At 44.0% G+C, this 17,940-nt stretch overlaps 1 protein-coding gene across 4 annotated transcripts in view; it reads left to right on the top strand.

Moving 5' to 3' along the window:
* LOC127049124 (ectonucleotide pyrophosphatase/phosphodiesterase family member 3-like) overlaps nt 1–17,940 on the top strand; it is a 93,078-nt gene that overhangs the window by 57,778 nt on the left and 17,360 nt on the right. For all 4 annotated transcript variants that reach the window (XM_050949539.1, XM_050949538.1, XM_050949540.1 and 1 more), the window contains 5 exons: nt 3,041–3,168; nt 7,715–7,781; nt 14,732–14,819; nt 15,812–15,984; nt 16,069–16,126. In XM_050949539.1, the coding sequence (XP_050805496.1) occupies nt 3,041–3,168; nt 7,715–7,781; nt 14,732–14,819; nt 15,812–15,984; nt 16,069–16,126 (514 nt within the window). The remainder of the gene's footprint in view (nt 1–3,040; nt 3,169–7,714; nt 7,782–14,731; nt 14,820–15,811; nt 15,985–16,068; nt 16,127–17,940) is intronic.

Raw genomic sequence — 17,940 nt, 5'->3', positions numbered from 1 at the left:
ATATTCCATTCGTGGTCCACCATAACCCCTAGATCCTTGTCAGCAGTGCTATCCCTTAGACAATTATTCTCCATTTTGTAGTTGTGCATTTGATTTTTGTTTCCTTCCCAAAAGAAGTACTTTGCACTCGTCTTTATTGAATTTCATCTTGTTGAATTCTGACCAATTATCCAATTTGTCAAGGTCATTTTGAATTTTCAACCCATCCTCCAAAGTGTTTGCAACTCCTTCCAGCTTGGCGTCATCTGCAAATTTTATAAGCATACTCTCCATTCCATTATCTAAATCATTAACAAAAATATTGAATAGTACCAGACCCCAGATTGACCCCTGCAGGGTCCACTAAATATGCCCTCTTAATTTGACAGAAAACCATTGATAACTACTCTTTGAGTATAAGCTTTCAACCAGTTGTGCACCCACCTTATAGTAATTTCACTGAGATCACATTTTCCTAGTTTGCTTATGAGAAAGTTTTGTGAGATTATGTCAAAAGCCTTACTAAAATCAAGTTATATCACGTTTACTGCTCTCCCACATCCACAGCAAAAGAAAGAAATTAAGTTGGTTTTGCATGATTTGTTCTTGACAAATCCATGCTGACTATTCCTTATAACCATATTATCCTGCAAGTGCTTACGAATTGACTGTTTAATAATTTGTTCCAATATCTTTCCAGGTATTGAAGTTAGGCTGACTGGTCTATAATTCCACGGGTCCTCCTTGTTCCCCTTTTTGAAGATAGTTACTATATTTGCCCTTCTCTGGTCTTCTGGGACATCTCCTGTCCTTCAGGAGTTCTCAAAGATAATTGCTAACAGTTCCAAGATTGCTTCAGCTAGTTCCTTAAGTACCCTAGGATAAATGTCATCAGGCACTGCTGATTTGAATATTTTTTTAACTTGTTCTTTTCCTATTTTGGCTTGCATTTCTTTCCCCTGGTTGTTAATATTAATAGTGTTGAGTATCTTGTCATAATTAGCCTTTTTAGTGAAGGCTGAAGCAAAATAGGCTAAACCTTCCTTGATGTCATCAGTTATTAGCTCTCCATCCCTGTTAAGTAATTAAGTGTTAACTAAATAATCCAAATAGCCATTCAGAGTATATGAAAAGAGATGTGAAATGTCTGTCCTATAGCTATAGCCCAGAATTTTGGGAATTCCCTCTTTTTTTTTCTATCATTGGTCACTAGTATGTAGTGCAGCCCAGGGTTCCTAGCCTCTTTCAGTCTGATTTTCTTGCACCAACTATCAGTGTATTCTATTATATCATTTGATGGTTTCCTCTATCTTTTCCCTAGATGAGGATCCCATATAGAGTTTAAGGAGTGACCTTGTCTCATGGCATATATAATAGGTGTCATGTAGCCATCTTAGTGAATCCTATTCTAAAAGAATAAAAATTATCAATCTAAGTTGCTTATTTGATTATCCAGGCTCACTTCTCATTTCACAGGTTTAATACAAACAGAGTATACAGCTCTAGCAGCTGAACACCTCAGACCAGATTCTTACACCCACTCTGGCCCCTGGTGCTTCTCTGATGGTACAAAGAGACCAGTTAGCTGGCTTAACCAACTACCTAAAGATTCTGCCTGTGTAGGGGAACCCCCGGATGGCACAGAACTAGCAGTAGTGGTTCTAGAGAGCTCCACTGCTGGTTTCCAGGGTAGGGGGCATAACCAGGGAAAACAATACATGCTTGGAGCATTGCTTTACTCTGGTGCTCTCTAGCTGTTGGAAAGGCCCCTGAGGGCCATAGGCAGCTGGACACAATTAAGTACAGCCCTGAGAGTGATTTGTTTACCTGCCACGTCCACAAGTCTGGCTGATCGCTGCTCCCACTGGCCACGGTTTGCTGCTCCAGGCCAATGGGGGCTGCTGGAAGTGGTGCGAGCCAAGGGACTGGACCGTGATCAGCCAGACTTGCGGACACGGCAGGTAAACAAACCGTCCCAGCCCGCTAGGGGTTTTCCCTACACAAGCGGCGTCCCAAGTTTGGGAAACACTGCCTTAAACAAAGTATCTCCCAATCAGAATTATTGGGACCTTCTGAATTTTTATAATTGCGTCATTATTTTTAAAAAATTCCCATTACTTATTTCAAACAAGAAATATATATTGTCTTTTTAAGGAATTTCAGAAAGCCTAATCAACGTGTTAGGGGTAGTCAGTTGTAAAGTGAGGTCACCAGGTCTAGTGAATAGGTTGGTTTTGGTTGTTCAGATTTGTACTTGTTGTGGCACTTAATACATACTTATGCTCCTTTATTCTTCTACTTTTGGCAACTTCTGAGTTTTGAGATCCTACAGATTCTTAACCAGAAAGAAAAACTAGCTGTAGCTACACTAGCTGATGTTAGAAAAACTTTTGTTCTATTAAAACTCATTAGAATCTATTCAACTTGTTTCAAAGTTATATTTTGGCAACTCAGCAAATTTTCTCTCTTTTAGTAATGATACATTTATAAACAACAGTGCCAAAAGTGGGATGTTGACTTTTTCCAAGAAAGAGATTTGCATGCTTATAATTTTTAATGATTTCAAAATGACACCTTGTGAAAGGATATAGTCCTCTTCTCTATTTATTGCATGGTAAACTGGTAAAAGATTGCAGAAAAGCATTAACTTTCAGGGACCTTTAATTACTAGCTTATAGAATGTGAACTGATATACTAACTGCATGGTATGGATGCCAGTAACATTAGCCATAGCATATACCAATATCTTTACCATTACAAGTTTTTTGTTCTTATTTATAATTTCACAACTGTCTCCTATTAAAGACTGACACACTTACAATACATCTTGTCAAAGGCCTATGTAACAAATCCAAGTAAGACATTTTACTATCTATTATCAACTGAGACAAAAATGTGGTGGAATAAGTCAGTGAAGAAGATATTGTTCTAGCTATCAATCAATATATACAGTATATTTAGTGTGCCAATCTCCACAGTATCTATGGGCATTGCTGAATGATGTGTTTGTGTTTGTCGTAGTGCAAATCTTAACACGATTGGACCTTTTTATGTTTTTCAGTGCCGAAAACCCAACCAACATTTCAAACCCTACTTGACACCCAACTTGCCCAAGCGATTCCATTATGCTAACAACATTCGCATTGACAAAGTTCATCTTATGGTGGACCGGCAGTGGCTGGCTGTTAGGTAAATTGTGGCTGTAAACTGATTCTTACCTTTATGATTTAGATGCCTCATTTCCTTCACAGATGTGTCATTTGCTTTCTATTTAAAACTGTCTCTCTTGCCTTGAAGACAATAGTTGGTCCTTAGAATGCTGGCTTTTCCAGACAGTTAGATGAATGTTTAGGAGGCTATATTAAAAGGAAATGATTGTGTGTGTCTGTGTAAGGGTACGTCTACACTATGGGATTATTCTGATTTTACATTAACCGGTTTTATAAAACAGATTGTATAAAGTCGAGTGCACGCGGCCACACTAAGCACATTAATTCGGCTGTATGTGTCCATGGTCCGAGGCTAGTGTCGATTTCCGGAGCGTTGCACAGTGGGTAGCTATTCCGTAGCTATCCCATAGTTCCTGCAGTCTCCCCTGCTCCTTAGAATTCTGGGTTGAGAGTCCAGTGGCTGATGGGGCAAAAATCATTGTCGTGGGTGGTTCTGGGTAAATGTCGTCAGTCATTCCTTCCTCCGGGAAAGCAACAGCAGACAATCATTTGACGCCCTTTTTCCCTGGATTGCCCTGGCAGATGCCATAGCACGGCAACCATGGAGCCCGTTCAGCTTTTTTTTTTTTACAGTCACCATATGTGTACTGGATGCCGCGGACAGAGGTGATACTCCAGCGCTACACAGCAGCATTCATTTGCTTTTGCATGATAGCAGAGATGGTTACCAGTCGTTCTGTACTGTCTGCTGCCGGTATAAATTGGCAATGAGATGACGGTTATCTGTCCTTCTGTACTGTCTGCTGCTATCATGGGTGCCCCTGGCTGAGATCGGCCGGGGGCGCAAAGGCAAAACTGGGAATGACTCCCTGAGTCAATCCCTCCTTTATGGTTTCTAAAAATAGAGTCAGTCCTGCCTAGAATGTGGGGTAAGTGTGCTAGAGAACCAGTGTATCAGAGAGCACAGCTGCTCCTTGTCAGATCCCGCAGAAATGATGAGCTACATGCCATTCACGGGGGGTGCCCCTGCAACAACCCCACCCATTGCTTCCCTCCTCCCCCAACCTTCCTGGGCTACCGTGGCAGTGTCCCCCCAATTTGTGTCATGAAGTTATAAAGAATGCAGGAATAAGAAACAGTGACTTGTTAGTGAGATAAAATGAGGGGGAGGCAGCCTCCTGGTGCTATGACAGTCCAGGCAGGACATTAAGCGGTGCGGAGGAGAGGACCCCAGCATGCCGCTGCTGTGATAGTCCAGGCAGGACAGAATCTTTTCTTTACACAGGAAAGGGAGGGGGCTGATGGAGCTCAGCCCCCAGTTGCTATGATAAGGATGGTTACCAGCCGTTCTGTCCCATCTACTGGGAATGACCAGGAATCATTCCTATTTTTACCTAGGCGCCCCCGGCCAACCTCTCCTGAGGCAAGCCAGGAGCACTCACGGGCTGATGGTGATGATGGATATCAGTCATATTGTACTGTCTGCCACTGGGGCGGGGAGAGGAGCAGATACTGCTCTTCACTGCTGCAGCATTGTGTCTACCAGCAGCATTCAGTAGACACAGGGTGACATTGAAAGAAGTCAAGAAACAATTTCTTTCCCTTTTCTTTCACGTGGGGAGGGGAGTAAATTGACGAGCTATTCCCTGAACCACGCCGGACAATGTGTTCGAACCTACAGGCATTGGGAGCTCAGCCAAGAATGCAAATACTTTTCGGAGACTGCTGGGGACTGTGGGATAGCTGGAGTCCTCAGTACCCCTTCCCTCCCTTCAGGAGCGTCCATTTGAGTCTCTGGCTTCCCATTACGCTTGTCACGCAGCACTGTGTAGCCTGTAGGGTTTTTTTTTCAAACGCTTTGGCATTTCGTCTTCTGTAACGGAGCTCTGATAGAACAGATTTGTTTCCCCATACAGCGATCAGATCCAGTATCTCCCATACGGTCCACGCTGGAGCTCTTTTTGGATTTGGGACTGCATTGCCACCCGTGCTGATTAGAGCTCCACGCTGGGCAAACAGGAAATGAAAATCAAAATTTTGCAGGGCTTTTCCTGTTTACCTGGCCTCTGCATCCGAGCTGAGATTGCTGTCCAGAGCGGTCACAGTGGTGCATTGTGGGATACCGCCCGGAGGCTAATACCATCGATTTGCAGCCACACTAACCCTAATCCAACATGGTAATACCGATTTTAGCGCTACTCCTCTCATCGGGGAGGAGTACAGAAACCGATTTAAAGAGCCCTTTATATCGATATAAAGGGCCTCGTAGTGTGGACGGGTACAGCGTTTCGGTTTAACGCTGCTAAAATTGGTTTAAACGCGTAGTGTAGACCAAGCCTAAGCTAGGTATCCACTGCTTTACATGGTGTGCATAGAGTTTTCTCTTCAAATCAGCATGGTAAATGAGGGGAATTGAAATCTTGTTCATTGTTCACCTTCACTAAATGTCTCATCACATCAGTTAACTATGTAGGGCTGACAGAACTGGCTTCTTATATGCTCAATTAATGAGAATCCATCATGCAAAGAGTGCTGCAGTTTTTCAAAGCTCATAACTCAGTCAATTCAAAGCCAGTTTTCATTGAAATATTCAAAACACTTTTTAATTAGGACTCTTACCTTGTCAAGTTTTAGCTTTCTATCAGGGGCGGCTCCAGGCACCAGCACGCCAAGCGCATGCCTGGGGCGGCAAGCCACAGGGGGCGCTCTGCTTGTCGCTGTGAGGGCAGCAGGCAGGTTGCCTTCAGCAGCATGCCTGTGGAGGGTCCGCTGGTCCTGTGGCTTTGGCAGACCTCCCACAGGCATGCCGCTGAATCCGCTGAACCGGGGACCTCCCGCAGGCAAGTTGCCGAAGGCAGCCTGCCTGCCGTGCTTGGGGCGGCAAAATACTAGAGCCGCCCCTGCTTTCTATCTCCTGCCATACCAGTGGCAGAGCAGTTCAAAAAAATCTTGCAGGACCCTTTTTATAAAGGTGGAAGTCTATTTCCTGCCACATTTTCTGTATTTTTACTCAAACTTGAAAAAATAAATCACCTTTGGGAAGAGACTAAGCCTGAAACATTTACCAAAAAGTGAATGATTTGGAAAGATATGATTAACTGAAAAAGGAATGGTTAGAATGGAAATAGTTATGTGATCTTAGCTGTTCTAGTTGCTTATAATAATGTGTGTACACAGACTGTATATATTGTAGGCATATGTAACCCACACACTGCCTGGGTGTGGTGTTCTGTTCCATCTAGTGGTACTGAGACCACTTAGAGAGCTAGCTTAATGAGTGTCCTCCACAGTCTTAGCTAAGAGGCCTATGGCTTTTAGCTCATGCAGTAGAGGCTCATGCATTTAGCTCCAGAGGTCCCAGGTTCACTCCTGCCAGTCGACAAGTGGGGTCTGTCCCTGTTATACATACACACACCATAAATACATGGGAGTATATTTTAAAAAATGTATATTGTGTGTACACTCAGAGGTGCAGTGGTAATAAATTATAAGCATAGTGTCAGGGTATCAATTTTCATGTGGAAAAATGAAGGTGAAAAATCTTAGAAAGTCAGAAATTGAGAGCTCCTTTCATCCCATTTGCACTTTCAGTTGGAAATGCACTACAGGTGCAAATTCTGCTTGCACTTATTATTGGCTCAACTGGCCCAAACCTTTTGGGAATATATTTTGTACAGTATTTTACATATAGATACATATTCCTAAATGATCTCCAGATGGTTAAACCTTTTCCTGCTTTTTGGATGGTTTTTAAAATAAACTCTTTCTCTTTTCTCTTAAATACCTTCTGTCTCTTTCTGAGCAGAGGACTTATTTTTCCTGTAATCTTATTTAATAATGTTTTTAAAACTTAAGTTTTATTGAGAGAAGGGTAAAATGCCTGTTTAGCATTTGACTTCATATTTTGTTTTGAGTAGTGTCCAATATTTGTTCTAGATATTTAAGAGAATTATTTATTTTGGAATGTGTTCATATTTATCTTCTCCTTTCAAGTACTACTCATTGTAAGTCAAATAGTATGACATTTCTATTGTATTTAATATACAAAATCAAAACTAAGGCTACAATTTGTAGAAAAAATGCAAACATTTTTAGAATGATGTATTTAAATTTAAATTCTTCCTCATAAGGCAATACCATCTGTAGTCTTGATTGAAATTGTTCCAAGAGGACTAACATAGTTGGGTTTTCCAGGCAGAAGTCTTGTTTTAAGATGTGAATAGTAAGGAAAGCTATTATAAAACTAGCCCCAAGCAGATGATGCATTTTTTGGAACTTCCCAATTCGGAGGTCAGCCTTTTGCTCTGATTATTTCAGAGGCATAAATGCACTGTACAGTAGCTAGAATCTTGGGGCAAATTCCTGGTTAAAGTAATCTTAGTAACCTAAGAGAAGCAGAGGTCTCTGCAAAAGTCAACACTGTGTTATAAGAACAATCAGTACCAAAATATTATCCAAAATTCTTCTCTCACGAGGTGACCCAAAGTAAAGATTTTTGGGGGTAACTGGTATTTTTGTTGTATTTGTACCATTTTTACTTACAATATAAAATGATTTCTTCTTAGGAATAAAGATTATACATTTTGTGGTGGAGGTAATCATGGCTATGACAATGAGTTTAAAAGTATGGAGGTAAGGTGTTTTCTTGTCTAATTGCATATCCCACTGTATAGCCAACTACATATTTGCTGTAAATAAGCCACACAGTGTAGTATATGACAATTTTTGCAATCTGATTTTTCTTACATGGGCATTCAGACATCTAACCCTGGAAATCTACTCTCTATGGAGACAGTTTGTACCCAGGATCAAATGTTCAGACAGGCCTCAATTGTGCTTGCAAAGTCCTATGATTGTGCATCATCTTTAGGAGTCTAATACTTAGCCATGTCTCAGTGCATCTAAAAAATATGAGTCATATAAACTACAGTACCTAAACACAACACATTATGGTGAGAAACAGAACTCTGCAGAGTTCACGCAGCCATATTAAAAGCACATGAGAACATAATCATCAGAAATTTCTAATTTTTTCCAAAGTATTTACATTTCAGACAGAATGTGTTAATAGAGAACATTAATCATATTTATTCTGCTGATTTGTCCTTCTGTGTAAGGACAAATTAGTGCTTTATAATGTGGTGATATACCCCCATAATATTTTCCTTTGATAGCATCCTGTTTATGTTCTTCAGAAGTGCTAGTAAGAAAGCATTAAGAGTTCTTCTATATTAGTTAGTTCAAAATCCCTTGCCTCTTAAAAGAACAAAGGAAATGCATACCAGAATAGACCATTGGTCCATCTAGTCATGTCTTCTGTCTCTTGCAGTGATCAAGTTAAGGATGCTTGAGAGAATCATAAACATTCCCATAGTGCACTTACTTGTTCAAAACTACATACTTTGAGGCACAATTTCCAGACCGTAGCTAATTGTCAGCCCTTAAAGTATTTAATCCTAGTTAGTTTAAATGCAAATAATATTATTATTCATGTAAAAATTTAAATAATGTATGGAACGTAGTCACTTATTTGCCTCAATGATATCCTGCTGCAGTAAGTTCCACAGTTTAATGGCTATGTATACTGAGTATAAAAAGTATTTTTATTTATCCCTTTTAAATTTGGTTCCTTTAATTTCATTTGATGTCCTCCTGCCTTTGTTTTATGGAAAAAAAATAAACAGAAGTATGTGTTTGGCCTTCTCTATTCTTTGTTGGTAATAAGCTTCAGACCCATATATTTCAGGATTCAGTCCTTGTTCATCTGCTCATCTACTTTGTGCTCAGTTTATGAATGAGTGCTTTAATAGTATGTCCAAAACCTATATTTGGATGCTCACGTTAATTCTTAGGCACATAAATTCTTAAGTGATGATTTGAGCATCTCGAAGGGATATTTGGATTAAACCTCTGAGAATATTTGAGTCTATGTCTATACCACAGAGACTATGCCAGCATAGACACACCCTGTATCAACAGATGGGTTTTTTCTTTGGTCTAGGAACACCACCTCCCTGAATGAAGTTAGCTATGTCAACAGAAGCTTTCTTCCATTGGCATAGGTGTGTCTTCACTGGGGGTTATGTTGGCATACCTATGTTGCTCAGGGGTGTGTTTTTTTCACACCCTTGATTGGTGTAGCTGTGATGGTATAACTTCTCTTTGTAGACCCAGACCTCAGGTGGAATCCTAAATTCAGCTGTGGTTTGGGATTCTAATACACTAGTGAACAGCAGCGCAGATCATGGATTTCAGCTGCTGTAGCCGTGCAGAGAAAAATGTTCACAAAGGTATGTCTACACAGCATTTTGGAGTGAGCCTTCTAGCTCAGACTGATAGACTTGGGTTTGCAGTGCTTGTGCTAGTGCTCTAAAAAATAGCTGTGTAGACAATGCTTTGAAGTTGTGGCTTGGGCTGGAGCTCAGGCTCGGAAGCCTAGGGAGAAGGGGTGAGGTTTGGAGCCCAAGCTCCTGCCTGAGCTGCAACTTTAAAGTAGTGTCTGTGCAGCTATTTTTAGAGCACTAGCGTGAGCCTGAGTCTATCTAGTTAGGCTAGGAGGTGCATTTCAAAATGCTGTGTAGACATACCCTAAAGCCATGGCTACACTGGAGAGTTGCAGCGCTGGTGAGGGGGTTACAGCGCTGCAACTTAGGATGTGGCCACACTTGCAAAGCACAGCCAGCGCTGCAACCAGGGAGTTGCAGCGCTGGCTGTACACCCGGTCGAGCCTCGGGTGTAGGGATTCCAGCGCTGGTGAGCAAGTGTGGACGCCCACCAGCGCTTTTATTGACCTCCGGGGTATAAGGAGGTATCCCAGCATACCTTAGAAGCCTCTCTGGTAATCATGCACACTCCACTGCCCTGGGCTCAGCTGACCCCACCTTTAAATGCCCCGGCAATTTTAAAAATCTCCTTCCTGTTTGCTCAGCCAGATGTGGAGTGCAATCAATCATTCAATCAATCAGCGACCATGCCTGCACGCCCCAGACGAGCCCCAGCATGGAACAATTCCGAGCTGCAGGACCTCATCAGTGTTTGGGGTGAGGAAGCTGTGCAAGCACAGCTGCGCTCCAGCCAGAGAAATTATGATACCTATGGGCAGATATCACAGTCTTTGCTGAGAAGGGGCCATGAACAGGACGCGTCGCAGTGCAGGGTCAAAATAAAAGAGCTGAGGAGTGCTTACTGCAAAGCCCGTGAGGGAAATCGCCGCTCAGGAGCTGCCCCCACAGCCTGCCGTTTTTACAAGGAGCTGGATGCCATACTTGGGTGTGACCCCACTGCCAATCCTAGGAGCACGATGGAGAGTTCAGAGCAGGGAGAAGTGGGGGAGGGTGTAGAGGAAGCTGACAGTGAGGCTACTGGCGTGGAGGGAGACACCCCGGAGTCCCAGGAGGCATGCAGCCAGGAGCTCTTCTCAAGCTAGGAGGAGGCTAGCCAGTCGCAGCAGCTGGAAGTTGCTGGTGAGGAAGAAGCTGAGGAGCGTGCTCAGGGTAAGCAGATTTTTATTTTTTGGGAGAGGAGGGTTTGGGTTATGGCTGCCTGCATGCATGCCTAAACGTGGAATAGCCCATTGATTTGCTCTATCACATCTCTGTAATCTGCTTCGGTAATCTCTTGAAAAGTTGCAGCCAGAGCGTGGGCAATGTGCTTTCGCAAGTTTATAGGGAGCAGAGCGTGGGCAATGTGCTTTCGCAAGTTTATAGGGAGAGCCACCGTGGTCCTTGTCCCGGTCAGGCTAACTCATCCGATCCACTGTGCAGCGAGGGGTGGGGGGGACCATGGCTGCACACAGGCAAGCTGCATAGGGGCCAGGGTGGAATCCACATTGCTGTAGAAGACCCTCCCTCTCTTCCCAGGTAACACGCAGCAGTGATATATCTGGCAGTAGGAAACCCTGTTGAGAATTTAGGGATACTTGAGTGCAGGGCGCCAGGTTCGCGGTCCCCCCCCCAGCCCCGCGGTGCGTTCCGGTCTCCCCACCCCCTTCCAGTACGTAGCCAGCCCCGCTGTGCGCTCCGGTCTCTCCCCCACCTTTCCAGCAGGCAGCCAGCCCCGCGGTGCGCTCCGGTCTTTCCCCCCCCTTTCCAGCAGGCAGCCAGCCCCGCAGCGCGCTCCAGTCTTCCCCCCCCCTTCCCAGCAGGCAGCCAGCTCCGCGGTGCGCTCCGGTCTCTCCCCCTCCTTTCCAGCAGGCAGCCAGCCCCGCGGTGCGCTCTGGTCTCCCCCCTCCTCTTTCCAGCAGGCAGCCAGCCCCGCGGTGCGCTCCGGTCTCCCTCCCCCAGCAGGCAGCCAGCCCCGCGGTGCGCTCCGGTCTCTCCCACCCCTTCCCAGCAGCCAGCCAGCCCAGCTGTGCATTTTCCCCCCCCTCACCAGCAGGCTGGCAGTTACGCGGACCGTCCCCCCCGCCAGCAGCTCGCCACCTTCCTGTTCAGTACTGTCCCCTGTGCAGGACACCAGCTACCTCCTGTACCCAGTGCAGATAAACCCCAGTGACCCATCGGTCAATTCCCCCTCCCAGGTGCAGTCGGGGCAGAAACACTCACCCCATTGCTCGCCATGCCTTCGCTTCCCTGGCCTCTCTGTGTTATGTTAGGTATGTGGGAAGGATGCTACAAAAAGTCTAAAAACTCCTTCACTGTGTGATAATAAACAATGTAGCCTCTGTGTATTACATGTTTCTATCTATGTTTTTTTTAGTGACCTTGACTAATGCAGCCGGATCACCTGCCTCACGTCGCTTGCAGAACTTGAGAAAAAATCCGCGAAAATCAAAAGAAGAATTGATCAAAGCAGTTATGATTCACTACAACAGAGAAAGTAGGAAGACGCAGGAATGGAGAGAGAAAATGTATGAGTGGAGGCAAACAGAAAGCAGGAGAAAGGAATTGGCTACCAAAAAAACCTCAAAGCACCTGATAAGCCTCCTGGCTCGCCAAACTGACTCTTTTGAGTCTCTCGTAGCCATGCAGGCAGATCTGTACCGTGGTAACCCACACCCCTCCCAAAGCTCTCTTTCTTGTTCCCCAGTATTTGCACAAAACACCTTTCTCCAGCAGCCTGGTTCTTATTACCCCCAGCTGCCCCCAACACCTGTACGATCACCTACCAGCCCTGATAACTACAATTCTTACCCTGTGCACTCCACCCCCATTACTCTGCAGCATAGTAATCCTGAAGTGCAGCAGACATTGAACAGTAATCCAAACAGGACATATTCAAACCTCTGAATGTAGTCCACCACCCTAACCCCCCTGGCCTTTTATGTACTCTACTTTGAATAAAGGATTTTATGGCTTTTACAATACGTTTTATTATTGCAGGAAGTGGTAAATATTGTACCCCAAGGTAGAAAGGAGCACAGCAAAGGCACCAAACATTACTGTTGGCTCTCAGCATCAAATTGCTCCCTTAAGGCATCCCTAATCCTTGAAGCCCTTTCCTGGGCCTCTCTAGTAGCCCTGCTCTCTGGCTGTGCAAATTCATCCTCTAGGTGTCGAACCTCGGAGGTCCATTCCTCACTGAATCTTTCACCCTTCCCTTCACAAATATTATGGAGGGTACAGCACGCGGATATAATAGCGGAGATGCTGCTTTCCCCCAAATCTAGCTTCCCATAAAGACACCTCCAGCGCCCTTTCAAACGGCCAAAAGCACACTCCACAGTCATTCTGCACTGGCTCAGCCTGTAGTTGAACCGGTCCTTGCTCCTGTCAAGCTTCCCTGTATACGGTTTCATGAGCCATGGCATTAAGGGTTAAGCGAGGTCTCCAAGGATCACAGTGGGCATTTCGACGTCCCCTACTGTGATCTTGCGGTCTGGGAAAAAAGTCCCGGCCCTCAGCCTCCTGAACAGGGCACTGTTCCGAAAGATGCGTGCATCATGCACCTTTCCAGGCCATCCTGAGTAAATGTCAGTGAAACGCCCACGGTGATCCACAAGCGCTTGCAGAACCACGGAGAAATACCCCTTGCGATTAACGTACTCTGATGCCAGGTGGGTTGGTGACAGAATAGGAATATGCGTCCCATCTATTGCCCCTCCACAGTTAGGGAAACCCATTTGTGCAAAGCCATCCACAATGTCCTGCACGTTCCCCAGAGTCACAGTTCTTCTTAGCAGGGTGCGATTAATGGCTGTGCAAACTTGCATCAGCACCATTCCAACGGTCGACTTTCCCACTCCAAACTGGTTCGCCACCGATCGGTAGCTGTCTGGAGTTGCCAGCTTCCAGATTGCAATAGCCACCCGCTTCTCCACTGGCAGGGCAGCTCTCAATCTCGTGTCCCTGCGCCGCAGGGTAGGGGCGAGCTCAGCACACAGTCCCATGAAAGTGGCTTTTCTCATCCGAAAGTTCTGCAGCCACTGCTCGTCATCCCATGCTTGCAGGACGATGTGATCCCACCACTGAGTGCTGGTTTCCCGAGCCCAAAGGCGCCGTTCCACGGTGCTAAGCACGTCTGTTACTGCCACGAGCAATTGAGTGTCTTGAGCGTCAGGCGTTTCAATATCATCGTCTGACTCCTCACTGTCACTTTGCAGCTGAAGGAATAGCTCCACTGCCATGCGTGATGTGCTGGCAACATTCATCAGCAAGGTCCTCAGCAGCTCAGGCTCCATTTGTAACAGAAATCTCAGAAATCGCGCTGCAGACTCACAATGCTGCCAAACTGCTCGGAATGTGCAGCAAAGCACCACGGGGCGTTGGAGCAGGAAGCGGAAAGACCCACACACTTCCTTCCCCTTCCCACAAGCCACAGCACCAAAATGGGACGAGGTGCTCTGTGGGATAGCTGCCCACAATGCACCACTCCCAACAGCGCTGCAAGTGCTGCAAATGTGGCCACACTGCAGTGCTGGTAGCTGTCAGTGTGGCCACTCTGCAGTGCTGGCCCTACACAGCTGTACGAACACAGCTGTAACTACCAGCGCTGCACAACTGCAAGTGTAGACATGGCCTATATGACTTAGAATCCTAAGGCCCATTATCAAAAGTGACTTTAGTGTTTAGGATTGTAAATCCAATCAACTCTCGGTGAGGTTTAATCTCCTAAATGCCTAAATCAATTTTGAAAATGGGACATGGGAGCCTAAGACACTTAGGGCTGGATTCACTTAGCACTGTAAATTTTAGGCCTTAGAAAAACACAGGAACAATACAGAGGCATAGCCCCCTCACTTTTAACCATCTGTAAGGACAAGTGGGGGGAAGGGGGAGGGTCTTGGAGGGCAAGAGGTGGTGTGGGAGCAGGGCCTCGGGGGGAAGGGGTGGTGTGAGGGGTGGGGCCATGTTTCAGGTGCCAGTGGCCTCCCCTCTGTTAGGAAGCTTCCGTTGCCCCTGGCTGCAGGGAGGCACCTACCTGCTTGTGATCCACAGCTGGTAACCTACTTTTGTAGTTAGGTGCCTAAGGGATTTTTTGCAAGACTAAATTCTGCTCTCTTACATCAGAATAATCCCACTGATTTTAACTGTTGTGACAGAGTGCAGAATCTGCCCCAACACTCTCAGTTCTCCTAAAATCTAACTCATGTTGTTTTCTAGTTTGAATTCTTTTAGATAACAACTTTTATTATTACAATCCAGGCTATCTTCATGGCACATGGCCCAAGTTTTAAAGAAAAAACTGAAGTGGAACCTTTTGAAAACATAGAAATTTATAATCTAATGTGTGGTGAGTATAGACAATCAGTACTGCAGCTGGTAATGCACAAACAGGTTTTCAGATGCTAATACGTTATGAGCTAAGACAAAGATTACAGAAACATTAGTGAATGCATCCAGAAGCTAACACTGTACCAATTGTCTCACCCCACCCACGGAAGTCACATTAGATTTCAAGTTTATGTATATTGGCTCACACTTATCAAGAAATTAGCTGCAAAGTAGGGAAATTTTCCTGATTGGAGGATTGGAGAAAGAATCATGAAGAGGAAAGGTGCTCCAAACAAATATAGGTGCTGCAAATATGCTTGAGTTCATATAGGGGCTCCCTGTGGTCATCTTGGGACAGAAATCTTGCAGATAGCTGCAGATCTTGGTCAGAATTTTAGATAGGCCACTGTATCCCAAAGTTTGAAGTTGTAATTTTCTGTAATTTTTTTAAAGATCACATAAAATGAAGTGCTCTTCATAATATAATGTAATGGTCTCAAAGAATGACACCTGTAACATAATTAAAATAAAAATAATCAGATCTCATGCCTACAACACCACTTGAAAGTGTAAAAGCTACCCAGAAATGACCAGCCTGCAACACCTTAATGCTTAACTTTACATAAAATGTAGCAGATATGTTATACTGTGGAAACTATTAGACCCTTCATATTTAACAAATTGCAAACTCAACTGCCGGACTTTAAGCAATTGGTTAATTAGCCAGTTTCTTAATTGTTTGTTGCAGTGCTGCATTATATTTTAAATATTTATTTCAGTTTTGTTTTTACTGAATCCCTATAAACTCAACCTTTTATTATTCAGCGTCTTAATTATCCGTATGCCTTTGTGGTTGCCCAAGTGGTTCAGACAGTTGAAATTCTACTGTCATATTTAGAAGAAATTCATAAAGGAGTAGCTGTCAGGCAAATGAAACTTTTGGTATTTTCTTCTGTAGGGCATCAGGATGTTTTTGCAAAAATTTCAAATTTTTGTAATCTCTTTAATCAGATCTGCTGCATATTAAACCTGCACCAAACAATGGAACTCACGGCAGTTTAAATCATCTTTTGAAGACGGCTTTCTATAATCCATCGCATTCAAAAGAAGAATCACCTCCATCTTCATGCCCCTTTACCACATTAACTCCTCTGGATGAGTTAGGATGCACATGTGCCCCACTAGTAAGTAATGGGTCCAGTGTTTTGTTTTTAATCAAGCAGAACATGAATTCTTCCTGAACAATCTTTTAATATTATATTTTACAGGCATTACCAGGCATATTGGAAGCAATAAATCAAAGATTAAATCTCACCATAGAAGAAAGTAAGTTGCTGGTGATCTAAAATCTATGCCCTTGTGTTTTTTAATTTTAAATTATTGCTTTCTGTGAGACTATTTGCAGAGTAAAGTGCAACTGAAGGTAAGTAAGGATGACCAAATCTTGCCCATAATTAGTAATTTGCCCCTTTCTCTTTCCTGCCTGTGGAGAAGAGGTTAGCTGAGAATCCTTTACAGCAACAATTCTTCTTAGGGTCCTGATCCAAATCCCATTAAAGTCAATGGAAAGACACCCATTGACTTCTGTGGGCTTTGGATCAGGCCCAAAGTTCTTTAGGAAAACAGGAGATAAAAGTACTGTTCCCAGCCTTTCAGCCATCTGCCTTTCATCTGTTCACACAGTTCTGGGGGGCGTAACTGGGCTCTTTTGGTGGATGTTCTTGGCACTTGGTTTATATAACACTTCATAGTCAGCTAGGGCCTGATTCTTACTTCACTGACACACTGACGTCCACAGAGCTGTATCAGTGTAAACTTGGTATAAGTTAGAGGAAAATCAAGCCCTGGATTTTTGTGATACTGTCATACTTGATTCGGAGTAGCAGCCGTGTTAGTCTATATCCGCAAAAAGAACAGGAGTACTTGTGGCACCTTAGAGACTAACGAATTTATTTGAGCATAAGCTTTTGTGGACTACAGCCCACTTCATAGATGCATGTTATGGAAAATACAGTAGGAAGATATATACACACACACAGAGAGAACATGAAACAATGGGTGTTACTATACACACTATACGGAGAGTGATCAGTTAAGGTGAACTATTATCAGCAGGAGAGAAAAAGAACTGTTTGTAGTCGTAACGAAAATGACCCATTTCCAGCAGTTGACAAGGAGATGTAAGGAACTGTGGAGGGAGGGGCGCGGGGGGAAATAAGCATGGGCAAATAGTTTTACTTTGTGTAATGGCTCATTCACTCCCAGTCTTTAGTCAAGCCTAGTTTGATGGTGTCCAATTTGCAAATTAATTCCAATTCAGCAGTCTCTCTTTGGAGTCTGTTTTTGCAGTTTTTTTGTTGTAATATTGCGACTTTTAGGTCTGTAATCGAGTGGCTAGAGACATTGAAGTGTTCTCTGACTGGTTTTTTAATGTTATAATTCTTGATGTCTGATTTGTGTCCATTTATTCTTTTACATAGAGACATCCAGTTTGGCCAATGTACATGGCAGAGGGGCATTGTCGACACATTGGTAGATGTGCAGGTGAATGAGCCCCTGATGGTGTGGCTGATGTGGTTAGGTCCTATGATGATATCCCCTGAATAGATACATGGACAGAGTTGGCAATGGGCTTTGTTGCAAGGATAGGTTCCTGGGTTAGTGTTTTTGTTGTGTAGTTGCTGGTGAGTATTTTCTTCAGGTTTGGGGGTTGTCTGTAAGCAAGGACTGGCCTGTCTTCCAAGATCTGTGAGGGATCGTCTTTCAGGATAGGCTGTAGATCCTTGATGATGCGCTAGAGAGGTTTTAGTTGGGGACTGAAAGTAACAACTAGCGGTGTTCTGTTACTTTCTTTGTTGGGCCTGTCCTGTAGTAGGTGACTTCTGGGTGCTCTTCTGGCTCTGTCAGTCTGTTTCTTCACTTCAGCAGGTGAGTATTGATAGAGATCTTGTAAGTGTTGTCTCTGTCTGGAGGTTGGAGCAAATGCAATTGTTTCATGTTTTCTGTGTATATATATACCTTCCTACTGTATCTTCCACTACATGCATCCGATGAAGTGGGCTGTAGCCCACGAAAGCGTATGCTCTAATAAATTTGTTAGTTTCTAAGGTGCTACAAGTACTCCTGTTCTTTTTGTCATA

The sequence above is a fragment of the Gopherus flavomarginatus genome, chromosome 4 (genome assembly GCF_025201925.1).
Source record: "Gopherus flavomarginatus isolate rGopFla2 chromosome 4, rGopFla2.mat.asm, whole genome shotgun sequence".
NCBI lineage: Eukaryota > Metazoa > Chordata > Testudines > Testudinidae > Gopherus > Gopherus flavomarginatus.
The sequence above is the reverse complement of the archived record's forward strand: the minus strand, read 5'-3'. Positions and strand labels throughout refer to the sequence as shown.